Here is a 16,671-nt window from a genome sequence, read left to right as displayed (position 1 = left end):
ATGCCCTCCTGCTCATTATATGTAATCAAGCATGCATTACTAGTATGTACGTGTTTGTCTGTGTTCATAAGTATATGCACAAATGTATTCTTTATTTACAATTGAATAGTAGATACCCTTTGGCCTGCCTGGTTGGGGAGCACTGTTCTAAAAGACAAGGTGAAATATAAAACATCAGGATTTAAGGCTGCTGTATACACAAAGGTCTAAAATGGCCATGTTGGCAAAATAGTTAATGTCATCATGTTTTTCGTCATCATCATAAACATTGGTAGTTAACATTTACTGGATACTCAGGCAAGTGATACTACTCAATACTTTATGGGCATATAGGTTAAGGGATACAGACCCTATTTTCCACATATCTAGTAAGAACTGGCGCCAGGATTCAAACCCATTAACTTACCTTTACCACACTAATCTGCTGCTCTAAGCTTTCCTGGTCCAACTGTATTAAAAATAAGCAGAATGATGGCTATGCCACCACACCTGAGTGAGGCCCTGACCTGTGCTCATCCTCTATGCTGCACAGATAGAGCCGGGAGCAGCTGCTCAGCCTGGCACTACATGTCCCAGACCCCCTCAGTCAGCTGGCTCCATTTAGATACAAGCTCGGATCAGTGACATGTGGGGAGAAGTCACTCTCCTTTCCAGCCAGGTCCATGAAAACCTCCCATAAAGACCCTCACCTCTCCTAGGGCTGCCACCTGGATGAGGAAGGTAAGGCCCCAGAGAATGGAAAAGCCATAAAATGGCAGGGGCCCTAAAATGACCTCTCCTCAAATCAACTCTAAGAGGAAAGCATTCACCACCCAGAAATGCTAACTGGTCTTGATGAGAGGGATAAACAAACTCCTATTGTGTTAGGCCACTAAAATTTCAGGGTGTACTTACTGAAACAACTAGCATTTATTCTAATGATATTAACTAAAACCTACAATGGATTTCTTATCTTTTTCTAAGCATTTGACATCTGCAGAGAAACAGGTTTGGCACCTACTATTTCCCTGCAGTAACTGATCAGAGTTAGGTTTATGCATAGATGTAAGTGAAAAATGATACCCTTTTGAGTAAGAGTTTACAACATGCTTTCATCTACATCACTTCATCCTTTGCCACTCAAAAGTAAGAGAGGTATAAAGGGTTATCTCAATTTTAAAGATGAAGAAACTATGGCTGAGACTGGCAAAATTTTCCATATTCACATAAGTAATCAGTGGCAGAACTGGGACTTTAGCCCAATATTCTCATCAGTATTGGTTCCTCCTTTTCCATTCAACTTGGTATCCTTTTATGGACCCAGAAAAGAGCTATTTCACCTCTGTTCCACCCCCTGAACATGAAAGAAACTTGAAATCTTATTAATTAGGGAAAAAATAAAATGAAAAGGAAAAAACACACCCCCTTTTTTACACTTAATTACAAAAGGCATGTATCCCTGAAAAGGTAAGTCAAAGAGCAGAATTCACAATGAAGTATTAACGATAAACATCAGATCTAGAGAAAAGGTTTTGGTCATGAAATAGCAAAGGTAACCAGAAACAAGATGGAATACTTAAAAATAGCCGAGAAAAAAATACCATAAAGGGGAACCAATTTCACCTAATGTTGCCTATGGTTGGGCAGTTATGATCCACCAAATATAAGAGAGATTTTTTTTTTCTTTTTCTTTTTTTTGACCTGGTGCCTGCTGTAATTGGGTTGTGTACAAAGAACTATGGAAGCTAGCTTACAGCCAATGAGGGCAGGTATCAAAGGAAGGGAGGATGGTATCTGAGCTGGATCTTGGTATCTTGGAGATGATATCTGAACTGGGTTGAAGAATTTTCCAGACTTATTAGAGGAGGAAGGGCATTCCAAAGAAGGAAAACAGCATGTGCAAAGGCCAAAGGCTTGGAAGTGCACCCCCACTGTCCATAGCAGGAATGAGAAATTGCCCAGGGTGGCTGGAGCCCACGCGGAAAAAGGCAGCTGTGGGAAGCAAGGGACAGAGGGAGGGGAAGGAATTTGGATTTGATTCTAGAAGCAATGGGGAGCCTTGAAGTCCTTTCACAGGGGAGTGGCCAGGCCAGATCTCATTTTAGCTAGATCATGCTGATGGCCCTCTGTTGAACGCACTGGAGGGGCCCGAAAGCTGGGGGACCACGTGGAGGCAGGGATCCAGGGTGGAGATGGATGATGAGGTCAGACCCTCCTTCCTGGCTGAGTCCCCACCCTCCCCTGCCATCACCAGTAGACCTAGAAGTGCTCAGAACAGACCAAGTGGAACAGGTCAAAAGGGAATAAAGCTGCCTGGGATGAATGGACACCCACTCCCCCACTCTCAGCCCGGTGGCCTGCGCCCCAGAAAGAAGGGACAGTGGGGAGTGAAAGTGTCAACACTCTACCCCGCCCCCAGTCCAGCCTCCTGCCCCGCCTTCACCCGCGGACCGCGGCTCATCCTGACTCAGATCGAAACCCCCGCAGCCTCCCCCTTGTGCTGAGGCAACTAGGCCGCCGAGCTGCCCATGGCCAGCGCCAGCTGCGGGTGGCCGGCCACGACCTTGCCCAGTGCGCCCAGCCAGGCAGCCCCTGAAACCCGCTCCTCGGTCCCCCCCTCACTCAGGCCACGCGCTTTGCAACGTTTGCTTTTATTCCTTCCAGAAGGGGACCCGAGAAGGGGCCGCGCCACGCTCTCGGACGGGGATGACACCACCGTGTGAGGGAGAGCACCTACGTCCGAGGGCCGACCTCTTACTCTAAGAGAGATCTTAACTTAGTCTGTCAGCTCAGGTTTCTTGGACCTTCTCTGTTTCCCAAACCATACCACTTCATGCTACAAGATTCTAGTTCTGGAAAGACAGCTTTGGAGTCTCAAAAACACAAAACCTATCCAAACACTGCCTATAGAGTCAGAGTTAAAATCAGACTTCAAAATTTCCTCCCTCAACATTTGGTAAGCCCTACTATGTGCCCAGCTGTGTGCCGAGGGGTTCTCTTCCTCAGGAAGCTTACCATGCATCAGCTGTGCCAATTTACAGCTTCTGTGATCACAGGAAAGTCGCTTAAGTAACCTCTTTGAGCTTCAACTACTCCAAATGTTAATTCACTGGGAACTCAAAAAACTAATTAATATGGGAACTTGCTGCACAAAGGGCTGTTTAGATGCAAGTGTTTGCTTAATATTGATGTTTTTCTACCACAAAACACTTATTCTATACAGACCTCTAGACTTCTTGATTCTCTTCTTAATGCTTTCACCAACCCAGCTGTGGTCACAGAATTTAGTCCCCAGGAAACCTGAAGGAAGATGAAGGGCCCTTGGACCAAACGAAGTTACTGAATATATTCTGCGAGTTCCTTGGTGAAATATCAAGTTATGCCAGGTTAGGCAGGTTTCTTTTCCCAGTCATTTAACAGATAGTTATTGAGTACCCTGCCTTTACAGTGTTCCCTAGTGAGGAAGCAGGGGGAAAAACAAACATTTTAACAGTTGATTTAATTGATTAATTTTAATTTGGATTAGAGCTTAAGGGAAACAGAATCCTCAAACAGAGCCACACTGGAGAAGACCTGCATTGGTGAAACTGCACAGAATAGGTCTCTGGGAAAAAGTGGGGCTGACCCCTAACAGACAAGAAATTGCCCATGCAGAGAGAGAAGTAGGGGAATCCAGGCCGAAGAAACTGTGCTCACAAACAGGCCAAGTTGAAGAAGAGCCGAGTGTGTTCGGGAACTGAAGACTTCTTATGGTACAGGGGTGGGCAAACTTTTTGACTCGAGGGCCACAATGGGTTCTTAAACTGGACTCAGAAGGAGCTGCGGCCGTGTTTCCCGACGTTGCCATGTTAACACTGCTGCTGGTGAAGGAGCGAAGGGGAGAGCAAGAGAACCCTCCGCTCTTTCAGCTCTGCGGGCCGGATAGAACAGCTGAACGGGCCGGATGCGGCCCGCGGGCCGTAGTTTGCCCACGGCTGAGACAGAAAAAGGCTACTAAGTGGGAAAGGTTGGTGGACGCTACTTACCTACTCTCACAAACCACTTATTCCAGAACACCTCAGAGCCTGTATTATGCTACTGTTATCAAGAGGCTCCAAGAGAAGAGGCAAGAGTGTACTTCTTCCCAAATCTAAAGTCAAATCTCCAATCTCCAGAAGACTAATGCTTCCCCCCAAACCATCCCCAATACTCTGGGACATGTTCTTCTAAAGTGCTGATTGTTCTATTAGTTCTGATGGTTTCAAGACACAGGTGATTTGAAACGTGCATCACTATTCATTCTCTCACAAGGCCTGACGCCTCAGCTAATTATTCCGAGTGTCTGACATGGTTCCTTGAATTCTGGCAGGACTCATTTGCAAAGAAGATTTCCACAGATAGTCTCGAGCCCAGGCAAGTCAGTCACAAATTCAAATTGAACAGGGACTGTGAAAACTTGATTTTTAAATGCTTACATTCAACAGTGATAATCACCTATATTTTTATATCCTAGGCCAAAGACAGGGAAATAAGTGAGATACAGACTTGAAATAAGAATTAGTCCTTAGAAGAAGAAGAAAAACTTATTTCCCTTTATATTTAGATTTTAGCATCTAATTGCATATTTCCTCTTATTGCTACTTTGTGGAAAAATACTTCAAATTTATCTCATTTTTTTCTGTACTTTAATAATGAATAGTTTAATTGGTACACGGGAGAATACTGGACTGTTTATCTTTAAGATATTCCTAGAATCTTAAATCACTGTAGTCCAAGATATACTATGAACTTTACATCCAGCTGGCTAGCTAATGAGTTACATAGATAATCACATAAATGAACAGTAATTTTTATCAAAACAGTACAGAATTCTTGAAAGGTATTGCTAGTCTTTTAAATGAATCTGTGGCATCACTGCCATCCCCCTCTTTCTTTAAATAACCATTTCATACATGCTTGCAAATGATACTGTGAATGACATGATCCTCTTTCCCCGCCACGTCCAAAACCAAAAATTCAAAATCCAATTAGACACATGCTATTATTCCACATTCAAAACCATCTCTGAAACCAGGAGTAGCTGTGTATACATTAGGGATGGAGGTTTGGGCCCAGTTCACCTCCCTGTACATCTTCATTTGCCCAGTAACACAATCTATAGCCAACTGCTAACCAAGTCAATATGTGGTAAGACTAACAGCCACCCTAACTTGACTTGATAATTATTCTCCTTTAACTGACATAATATTCAATATACTGTTGTTGAAAGCAATAATGCTAAAATTGATGCCTTGAGGGCTACAAGACAATTGAGTTTTAGCCAGATAAAATGACTTGTACACTAACAGTGCATTATAGGGTTCCACAACCTATGGAACATTTTATAGTCTACTTGTACAAAAATGTTATATATAATTATATTCTAAGGCATTTGTGCATGCTTTATCATTACTACATATAATTTTGAAATATTGACCAATAGTCAAATAACACTGCTTTAGAGAAAAAGGGTTTATTTCTATAGTCTAGCTCTTGTTTGGGGGGATTTGCTTTATTATTTTTTAAATGAGCATTTTATCACTACACAAGTGATAATAGTTTTGTGTTCTCTGACTTCTTGCTTTTTTTCTAAACCAAAAACTGTTTTCTCCAAGGAGTAAGTAGATAATAAATGCTGAATAACAAAAAGCATCATTAAAATAAAATCTATATTATATCAATTCTATCAATAAACAAGACAGAAACTAAACCTAGTGATCCTCAAATGTAAAAATCATCTATGATTTTCTCAAAATGTCAATTCTAGACTCTGAATGGAGAAATAGATTATATTAAATTTGAGACTTTGTCAAAATGCATATTAAGTTTAATGAAAATTAATCATAATTTAAGTATAACAATAAATGACAGTGTTCTTTATATGCAATATTTGACCTCAACAATAAGAGATTTTATAAATGGTTAGTTTATGGTTTTGATGAATTTTTCTCTCACATTAATTTATCTTGCAATTTTGTATCTTTAAAACCTGAGCCCTCATACAAAAATGAAATATGGAGTATGTTTTCTAAGCTTGCCTTACAGCTATGTTGAAATTTTGTGGGTTTTTTTTTTTTGGGGGGGGGGAGGGGACTAACATCTCTAATAATTTCAAGTAAAACAAAAAATAGGCACCAGTCAAGGCAGAACATTACGACCACACCGCAGAACATCCAAAGGTTCGGTATTTACTGACAATCAGGTGCTGCCGTAAGCTGGGTTGTTAAGATGGCAAAGAATCACAGTCATGCAAATATCTATTTGTTTGGACAGAGAGACACCATGCATATGCTCCACATAGCTTAGGCAAACATATAGTACATGCAGAACTGAAATACAGCACTGATGATCAAACTAATAAGCATCTAAGTGGAGGCAGAAAGGACAATACTAGATTGGGGCAAAATAAATAAAGTAATTATTTACTAAAGTTCCTTGAGTAAATAAAGGAAAAAGTGCTGAACCTAGCTAACAGTTCCACTCAAACATTTGCAAGAGGTCTGTTCTTTCATGTAGGACAGGGTCAGGGAACGTCGGGCCCGAGGGCTGTATAAGGCTCTTGAAATCATTTGGTCTGGCCCTGCCAAGGCATTAGGGGTGAGTTAAATGTCTGACCAAATACAGCAGCCTAACTTTTAAGTTGATAATTTTGTATGGCCCTCGAATGATGTTATAAATATCCACATGGCCTTTGGCAGAAAAAGGTTCCCCACCACTGGTGTAGGACAGAATCAATCCAAAATGGACACTAATAATCGTGTTGCGGAAACGTCTGCAGAAAGACGTGGCCCGGATGTGTCTTGAGGCAGCATGATCCGGGATCCTTAAACTGGCTCCATGCTTTGCTTTTCCTGGCCCTTCCTCCTGGACCTTGTGCCCCCTCAGTTCCCCTGGCCACCCAGCACTTCAACTTTCCACTCACCCCACTGAAATGTCCCCATCCTGAGGCAAGTGAGAGAATGCTTGTGAAAGTCTTCTGTACACTGAAAATGTAATAGACAAGTATTCCTATTAACATCATCATCTCATCTTCAGAAGACCAAATTTTCTGTGCCTTCCAAGTTGACATCTCAGTAAATGAAAAAATATGATTCTCTGCCTCCTATAGCAGACCTGGGAGCAGAAAGATTATCCCACTTCCCCTCTTTCTCTATGCTCACTCATCACCCCTCCCCTGCTCTCCTGCCCTGGCTAACACCTGGGGGGACCACACAGGAGAATGACAGGAATGTGTGTTTTGATGCCAGGTTAAAGCAAGGGGAGACTCGCGGGGCCCCCACTCCTCACATACCAAGCTGGCAGCCAAGGCCTTGCACACAACACAAGGTAACTTGGGGAATAAACAGGCTGGCAGAGCCAAAAGCAATTTTTTTGAAGGGCTCAATCCTCCTGGTATTATCCCCGCAGGAAATTTCAAAAATCACTTCAGAGTCTACCTTTTCCACTATGCTCTCCTCTGGCAGGAGGGAGACCTTCTTCATCATCCATGTAGTCTTTTTGGGTCCTGGGGTCTCCCAACATGCTGTTTTCAACATTTACCCTTCAAGGGTCATAGGAAGACAGATGGCCATAAAAATACTTCAGAGGCAAAGTACACAATGCAAAACCACTCATAACATACTGCAAAATATGATGAAAGGGGGACACGGGAGGTTGCAGGGGAAGGGAGTGGAGGCTGTGGGCCTCCCCGAAGAGCTTTAAGACCTACTGACACAAAGAGAGGGTTTGGGCTGTAAGAGCAGGTGCTATGAAGGCCAAATCTACAACCATGCCTGCATGTTTTGGAGTGTGAAGGTTGACTGGTTACAAAAGCGGGGAATTTATAGACATTATAGTTCTTCCTTTGATTTGGACGAAGAAGCAATAATTAGTTAGGGTGCACAGACAACCAACAAAACACCGAACCTACAAATTAAGGGTGAGAACAAGCCTTACTAAACCCAGATGAAATGTCATCTCAGATTTCCACACAGGCATCACCCACCTCAAAGAGCCCTCCCTCTTGAGTAGGGCTACAGCAAGACTTGCTGGAGAATCCAGGGCGCTCATGGTGCAGGGAGAGAGAGCTGGATTCAAAAGGAGGCAAACAAAGCAACACTAGGCAACAGGCCACTGTTTCCTTCCTAACATACACCACTGAAGCCTGCTGTCAGCCCACTGGGACGTCACTCCTTCTTTCCAATTTCCCCGCAAGCCTGCCAAAAGCACCGTTCTAACCAGGAGAGGGTGTGCCTGCCTGGGACTGCGACAGGCAGGAAGGAGACCAGGTTTGCTTGCCAAGGGCTTTCACCCAACCCCTCCTAGAGCTGGCCACAGACACCAGCTTCAATGTCCTCCCCCTACCTGAAGGATGTACCCCCGAACGTAGTCCCGTAGCGTCCAGCCCAGGCCGTGCAGGATGTGTAGCACCTCCTCCTGCTTCAGGACACTGAAGAGCCGGTCCAGCAGGATCTTTAGCCGCACGGGCACCGCTTGTGTCCCATAGAGCATCAGGCTGCTGATGTCAAACACCACGTTGGACTGCACAATCTCCACTTGCGTGGGGTGGTACAGGTGCTGGGTGCTGAGCTTATCCAAGGCTGTGGTGGTCCCACCAAGGTTCCGGAGGTGGATGGGAATAAAGAGACAAAGGGAGAGGACAAACAAAGCAGAAATAAGTTACTGGAAGTTATCAGGGCTCCATTTCTAAGGCTGCAGATCACCACAGGAAAACCACATTAAGTCTTTAAGCAAGTGTTTGCAATGTAAATAGGTCTCTTCCCACCTCCTCCCTGTTTTGTTTATAAATTGCAGACTGCAAAAGACAGCAAGAAAATACAAAACCTATTCAACTTTCAGAAAGAGAGCCACTGAGGATGTTTCTAAATGACTGTGGCTGACTCTACAAACCAGACGAACTAATTAGCTAATTGAATTATGGTGCAACCCAAGTTATCATGGTGTCCTCCCTTCCCCCACCAAAGAAAAAACGAACAATTTCCACCTTATGTCCTAAGAACAGGCTCGACGAATATAATTTTAAAAAATAAAATCTGCCCTAGCCGGTTTGGCTCAGTGAATAGAGTGTCGGCCTGTGGACTGAAGGGTTCCAGGTTCGATTCTGGTCAAGGTTGTATACCCAGGTTGTGGGCTCCATTCCCACTAGGGGAGCATGCAGGAGGCAGCTGATCAATGATTTTCTCTCATCACTGATGTTTCTATCTCTCCCTTCCTCTCTAAAATCAATAAAGTTATATTTTAAAAAAATAAAAATAAAATCCACCCCTTGTAAAACCTGAATGGTTTAAAGAGGAAGAGAAGCATGTTCTTCAGAATGCAGGGGCCTAAAAGGCCTAATTTCAAAGGAATAATAAGGAAAGCTGACATCAGCGTAGAGCTCGCAAGTTAAATTACCAGGAGCGAAGGGAGATTATCCAGAGACTTAGGTCTCCCACTTTTACCTCTTGCTGATCACCTGTGAGATTTAGTTTAGTGTTCACTGGCATGTTCTATAAAAGTTATCCAGGAGAGACAAAAACAAACAAAACAAAAAAAGAAGAAAAAAATACATTCAAGCCATAATTTAGTCATCTTTTAAACAGCTCTGACCAGGGTTTAGTGTCAAATGAAAATGGAAAACAATGACTATAATCAAAGTTTGAGAAGTTCTGTGAATTTCAGCTGTTACCTCAGTACAGAAAACGAAGGATGACCATTTTCAGAGTAAATATTTTAATTAAATTAATATTTCAACAATTAGGCCTTTTCCTCCTCAAATCTAAGAAATTATCTCTCTCCTCTAGATCTTAAAGCCAAGATCAGATCATACTTCGAGTCCCCATCCTTATCTGATTTACTGGGAGTTAACTATTGCAAATAGTTACTATTGCAAATAATATAATTATACTTTTCCTCAGTTTCTTTAAAGTGAATTAAGATAACACTGTATTATATCCAGGGCTCAAAGAGATGCTGCTGCAATGATTAATGAGATAATGATTGAGAGGTGCTTTGAACTCCTGAAGAAGACACAAAAGCATTAGGTCAATTGTAAGAATTATACACATATGGCTTTCTGGGGATTAAAACAGATAAACACCTGAGCCTGAAAAAATGGTCATCTAATCTCTTGAGTGAGGACAGTGGCTTTCAGGTAACATCCAGGCTCAAATTCTAACTATACCTGAGAGTACAGTACCCAACGTTTCTGCAAGTTCTAAATCCCTGCCTGGTCTTTCTCACCCACCCTTCCCTCCACCTTAGCCCATAACGGTACGTACTGTACTGTACTGTACATGTGCACGCTGAGTAACTCTTATTTGAATATACCAGAGTCTCTGCATATTAATGCAGGTATTTAAAAGTGCATGCACACACACGGTTTTTACTTATTTGAAATGTAGTTTTTCAGAGCTCCTCCTCCACTCTGGTTTCCTCCTGACTTGTGGTCACTAGAGAGTTCATGTACTCTTGATAAATTGCTTTCTTACATCCATAGTGTAAAGGCCCTTATCATTTACCCGCTGGCTTCATTCAACACATTTACTCCCAGGAATACTTTGTCAAAGAGTTCGAGTTTTCTCATACTTCATTTCTTGCAGTTGATTTGTCTGATCTTTCCTATTCTAGTGGTTGAGTCAACTTTGAATAAATAGCCTTAAAAATTAATTTAACGTTTGGGAAAGATAAGGGATTCACAAGCCTAGGGATTGAAGACTTCTCTCATCCCACAGGGCATTGAGCCTGCAAAAATGCAGGAAAGAAGTATTATTATCCCCGTTCTTCTTCAAGAACAGCTTAACTACTCTGCTGAGTGGCTGCTCTGCTTCCAGAATCCAGTGACTAGGTCAGGGAAAACCTGCTCTCCAACTCTCTTCCATCAACCCTCCTGGCCCAGATCAATCACTTCGTCACAAAATACTCTGCTTATACCACAACAAATAGGAAATCGAGAGGGTTTAGTAGGGGGAAGTAACTGACACTAAATCCTGATTTTTGTCCATGTGTTTGGACCTTGTACTTATGCACTGAGTACATGTAGGTGTGTGTACCAATGTGTTCGAAGGCTAGGTGGGAAAATGTCATATCAGCCCTCTCCCTCCCACCCCTTAAAAACGGCAGGCAGTTTTTAGAAGAAAAAGAAGACTAACCTGTTGAGGGTAGAGAAACATAGAGAAATTGTTCAGATAATTGAAAGAGCACAGGTGGAATAGGTATGGCAAAAACATTTCCCTAGATACGCTTTTGAGAATACCAGAGAGTGAGAGTGTAATAAGGACATTACCTGATTCCTCTTCACACTAGTAAGTATGACATATGTTATGAAGTAGGAATTCTGTTACAAGCCACAGAGACATAGAACACAGGTCAATAACTTTTTTCTGTGAAGGACCAGATAGTAAATATTTTTACTTCTTATGGGTTTTACATTCTCTTCCCTAACTAATCACCTCTGTGGTTATGAAAGCAGGTCAGACTGAAACTAATGGGCATGTCTGTATTACAATACAACTTTATTTATACAAAGAAGCACCTGGCCACATTGAGATGTTATGGAGGATGAAAGGGTGAACTGGATAGGTTTTAAAAATTCAATAACAGATAAGGAAAGATTCTTAAGAGTGCAATTTAAGCAGCAATTACCTAGAAGATAAGCCATAGACAAAGTCTGGAACAATATTAAAATGCCCAGCTTGCATATGTCAACTGTAAATTTTGGCATAAACATATCATCAAACATGATCTGTCAAATTTCTTGAATGTATCAATATTTTCTGTTTTATAATTGTAAGGTCATAGTGAGTCACCAAGTTGTCAACAACTTTTGGGGATGTCTCCTTGAGAACAAAGAATAAGTGATGATTTTTTAAGTGCCATTAATATCGATAAACTGAAAACTGGACTTCTGCTTAATGTCATGATCTTCCTATGTCTGAATGTGGAGGACTCAAATTTGGATCTTAGTAGGGTTAGAAATATGAGTTGGGTCAATGGGATGAAGGCAGGTTAGGGCAAGAATTTTTTCAGTGGCATGAAGTGGGAAATGATAGTCACCTGTTTTATACTTTACTAGAGGCCCAGTGCACAAAATTCATGCACAGGTAGGGTCCCTAGGCCTGGCAGGTGATCAGGGCTGATTGGGGCCTTCCCGTTGCCGGCTGGGGCTTTCCTTCATTCTGCACCTCCCCCTGGTGGTCAGCACACATCATAGCGAGCAATCAAACTCACGATCTCCCGGTCGAACTCCGGAGGGGACAATTTTCATATTAGGTATATATATATACATATATATATATATATATATATATATATATATATATATATATATGGGCCTAACCACCTGCTAAGTAGTCCTGTACAAATGGTATTGCCAAAATATCATTTTTCAATAAAAATCTTAACCCAAAACTGGGTATAAAAATACATAAAAGTGAAGCTGGAGTGAGCATGGATTAGAGAACTTGCTTGTTAATCCCTTTTTCTCTTCCACTTGTTTAAGCATCTCAGTTGGAACCCTAGAGTTCCCAGAAGCACAGTTTGAAAACATACTTTTCTACACAATAAAATGGAATCAATTGTTTTACCTGCTTTGCACCTACTCTCTTTCATTCTAGTAACAGAAACTGAATTTCCCTTTGAGGAATCATTCTTCCCCTATCTTGTAAAAAGAATATTCCTTAAGCCAGGCCTGGAAAACCAGCATATCCCAGTCGCTTGGCCACAGGGATGGGCAAGCGACCTAGTCTGAACAATGAGATTGAATCAAGGGCTTTAGTCATAAGTAGTGGGAAATTTTTCTCTTTCCTCAAAATCTGACGCTGGTAAATATATGCTTGAGAACAAAAATCACATGGAAGGCAGGTGGGATGCAGGTGGTCTGAGAAAGACCAGGTACTGCCAATATTGTTTGATCCAGAAGATACGGACATGGTCATTTTGGGTGCGGGGACTTTACCTAGAATCTTGGGATACAAAAGCCAACCAACTCTCTCTTTTTATGTCTGCTTGGAGTAGGATTCTGTAACTTGTATCTACAAGAGCCTTAACTAAGACAACTACCTGTGGGGTTTCCAGCTGGATACCATGTAATTTCAAAGCAGGTGTCAGTGGTTCAGTAAAAGGTATTTTAGTTCCAGGTCAAATGCAGTTTCTCCAGTGACTGGAATGAAGTGTCCTTAAAAATTTCATATCTTGCACAAATTTATAAAGTGTGATAAGTGCCATCAACATTAATAAATAAAAAATAATTATGGGGGAATAAAGGAAATGATCTCTAAGTACTAACTAAATAGCATGCATCATTTCAGGGTTTTACAATGATCTCATTTTATCCTCTCAAAAATTAAAAAACACACATTATAACTATGATTACCTATTTGGAGGTCACAGACTCAATGTGGTTTAGCAACCAGTCTGAGGTCACTTAGTTATGTCTCCCAAGAAAATTCTGTTTCTACCACATGTTCAGATAAATAGTCAATAAGAAACTCTGGGAACTTGGAAATCTTCATCATGTTAGAAGTCCCTAACTCACAGCAGTCTGGGCTTCTTGCCCATCACTCTGCTGAAGCAAGCATTTCAAAGGTCACCAACACCTGCCTTACTATGAAATCCAATAGCTTTTCTCCTTCATTATTTTCCATGATCTCTCCACAGCAGCTGACCTTATTGATCACCACTCCTCCTAAATGCTCTTCTCCTTCACTCATGCATACATTCATTTATTCACCAGCACTTAACTCATCACCGAGGTTGGTGTCGCATGCAGATGCAAAAGTAATTTATGTTGTGGCTTCCACCTTCAAAGGTAGACAGATGCAAGTAATATCAATGCTATAAGAAAGATTTGATATAGTACTTTAGGACACAGAAGAGAGGGCAATTCTTCCAGGAAGTCATAGTCTTGTAAGAAAACTAGGAATTTACAAGCAAGAAAGGATGAGAGCTAAGGTAAGGTTCTTAAATAAATGTGCAACAGAATCAGCTGAAGAGCTTGTTAAAACATGGATTGTTGGGCCACCTCCCCAGAGTTCCTGATTCATTGAGTCTGGGGACCAAGGATATGCATTTTTAACAAATCTCCACAGGATGCTAATGCTGCTTGGCCAGGGACAGTATTTTAAGAACCACTGAACTAAGGGTATGTGTGTGTAAGAGCACTGATATCCAATGAATGTGTAACTCTTGAGGCAAAATATTTAGAGATAAGTATAAAAAGTCAGATGAGCCAAAACTTGTAGAAAACTTACAAGTTTACTTCTTAATAGGACATAGAAAATATTAAACATTTTATACGATAAAAGTGATTTATACTTTTACATGTAAAACTCTGACAAGTGTCCGGAAGTTTAATTAAAGCAATGACTGTCAGATTGGGGGGCAGAGTACATGTTTAGCAGTGACAGCCACTGACTATGGTACTGGATAAACCTCAGCCACAGAGCCACAACCTCCTAAAGGAGAAGAGCAACAGGGAGATGGTCATGGTTGAAAAATCATCACAGATGATTCTGATAGAAACCACACACAGACTACTGAAAATCACAGAGAGAGTTTGGGGGGCAGGGATGGACTAACAGTGGTCGGCAAACTCATTAGTCAACAGAGCCAAATATCAACAGTACAACGACTGAAATTTCTTTTGAGAGCCAAATTTTTTAAACTTAAGCTATATACGTAGGTACACTGTTATTAACTTAATTAGGGTTCTCATAAGGCTTAGGAAGAGCCACACTCAAGGGGCCAAAGAGTCGCATGTGGCTCGCGAGCCACAGTTTGCCAACCATGGGTAAGAATCACATGAACAGAGTAGGATATTTTGTAATACTCCCCTAGAAGATGACTTAACTCACTGAACTTCAAACTTTATATGCCTAAACCTGGGATATGGGAAAGCCTTCCAAAAGGTATGGAGACATAGGGACTCAATTTCCAGATCCTGCAATCCTGTATTTACTCTTTCCTAAAATCAATCCACCTGAGCACAGGCCTGCCAGCCCATGCAAATTAACCATTCCCATTTCTCCTCTGAAAATAGTACCCATCCTTCTTTTTGAAATAAAGGTATAGTCTGACTTGCCTTATAGGATACTCACTGGCCCAGGGTGTAAAACTCTCCTGGGTGCCAAAATAATTGGTGTTTTCTTGATGATTTTAATTGCTGCATGAAAGCTTTCCTTCATGATTAATAAAAGTACCAAGAATCTGCCAAAGGTTTCCTTGACTATACATATATGACGAAAGAGTACCTAGAACCCGATATTGGGTCTCTGTTGGAATATTCAGAATTCAAATAAAATGGAAAGTGGAGCAATGATGATGCACTCATGTCTTCCATTTCTATTTTAATACTGTGTCACTCTTTATTAAATATCCTGTGAGAGCGAAGCAAAAATGCCCAATACTGAAAATGGTTCCTCTGGACCTCAGCCCCACATACTTGAAGATAAGCCATTCTTTTCAACTATTCCTAATACTAGGGGTGTCATCACTTGGGAAGAGAAGCATTGGGCGCATGTAAGTGATGCCTACTCTCAAATTAAGTTTGAACATTTCCTGGTACCTACAAAATTTTTAAAATACTAGATACAACCTGTGGATAGGAATTTTACATGATTTCTTGCAGAAACTATGCTTATCATTTGATAAGGTAGTTACAACCCACTTAATCAAGTAATATAAAACTATTTATTTTGGTTATAATTAACCATTTTCCATCTTAGGCAATTTTCCACATCCTGTTAATAAAACTAAAATTAAAATAAATTATGATTTGAATGCCAAAGCACTTAACTCTTAGCTGAATATAATTTGTTTCATTAAATACATAAAACATTTTTGACCATGAGATCTAGCAAAATTAATGTTTTCATATATGACCCTTATCTAATTTGTCCCTAACATCCAGCAACTGATTGTGATACACAAATGGAACTACATGATCAAAATGATACCATGGCTTCTAATATATTCCTCATTTCATTTTTTAAACAAATCCATTTAAGTTATATATTACAGTACATCATTACATATTAACTAGTGAGAAATAACACTTCTATTGTAAACCAAATTAACTTTTATTAGCTCCACCTTTTATTCTGGACTGTTTTAGTAATTTATGAAACACAGCCCACAATTTATTCATGTTATTATTATGTATCTCAAAATATACATTACTACATCTATTTGAATTGAAATGTGGGTTTAATTTTTCTCAGTTAAAATTAAGTCAGATTTGGCAAGTTTCATCTGACCCTAAGCACTGGTGGAAATTTTCATCAATTAAGACAGTTAAGTCTTCAGTGATCATTTAAACAGCGACTTACAGCAACAATGTAAAGTTCCCAGTGGTGTTTGCTGTCCCGCAGATGAAGGACAGTTTCTATGACAGACTCCAAGGGTTGTTTAGATCCCAGCTCTGCCACCTATTTGCTGTATGACCTTGGTGAGTTTACTCAGCACATGAAATGTTAGGGTAGCTCATTTTCAAAATTCGTTTAGAGACAGGCAAGCCTAAGCTTGAAGACAGACCCCCTGCCTTAATTTCAAGGAGAATATAGAATCGAGACCAAGCAAAGGAGTACAGGAGAAAAACAGATGCTTGGAGTGAAGGTGAGGCAGGGTTATAGGATGAATTTGGGGGACTGAAGGGGAACTCAGCTACAATGCAGGGGAAATGGCAGGGTTCCAGAGGAG

The 16,671-nt window shown here is 41.0% G+C and overlaps 1 protein-coding gene across 4 annotated transcripts in view; it reads right to left on the bottom strand.

The window, feature by feature from the left end:
* Positions 1-16,671, bottom strand: part of BNC2 (basonuclin zinc finger protein 2) — a gene marked incomplete at its 5' end in the record, with an annotated part of 427,294 nt that overhangs the window by 115,973 nt on the left and 294,650 nt on the right. For all 4 annotated transcript variants that reach the window (XM_081103987.1, XM_081103990.1, XM_081103989.1 and 1 more), the window contains one exon: positions 8,341-8,576. In XM_081103987.1, the coding sequence (XP_080960113.1) occupies positions 8,341-8,576 (236 nt within the window). The remainder of the gene's footprint in view (positions 1-8,340; positions 8,577-16,671) is intronic.

The sequence above is a fragment of the Myotis nattereri genome (assembly GCF_964212035.1).
Source record: "Myotis nattereri genome assembly, chromosome: 12".
NCBI classification, from domain to species: Eukaryota; Metazoa; Chordata; class Mammalia; order Chiroptera; family Vespertilionidae; genus Myotis; species Myotis nattereri.
This window is presented reverse-complemented; position numbering and strand designations above follow the sequence as displayed.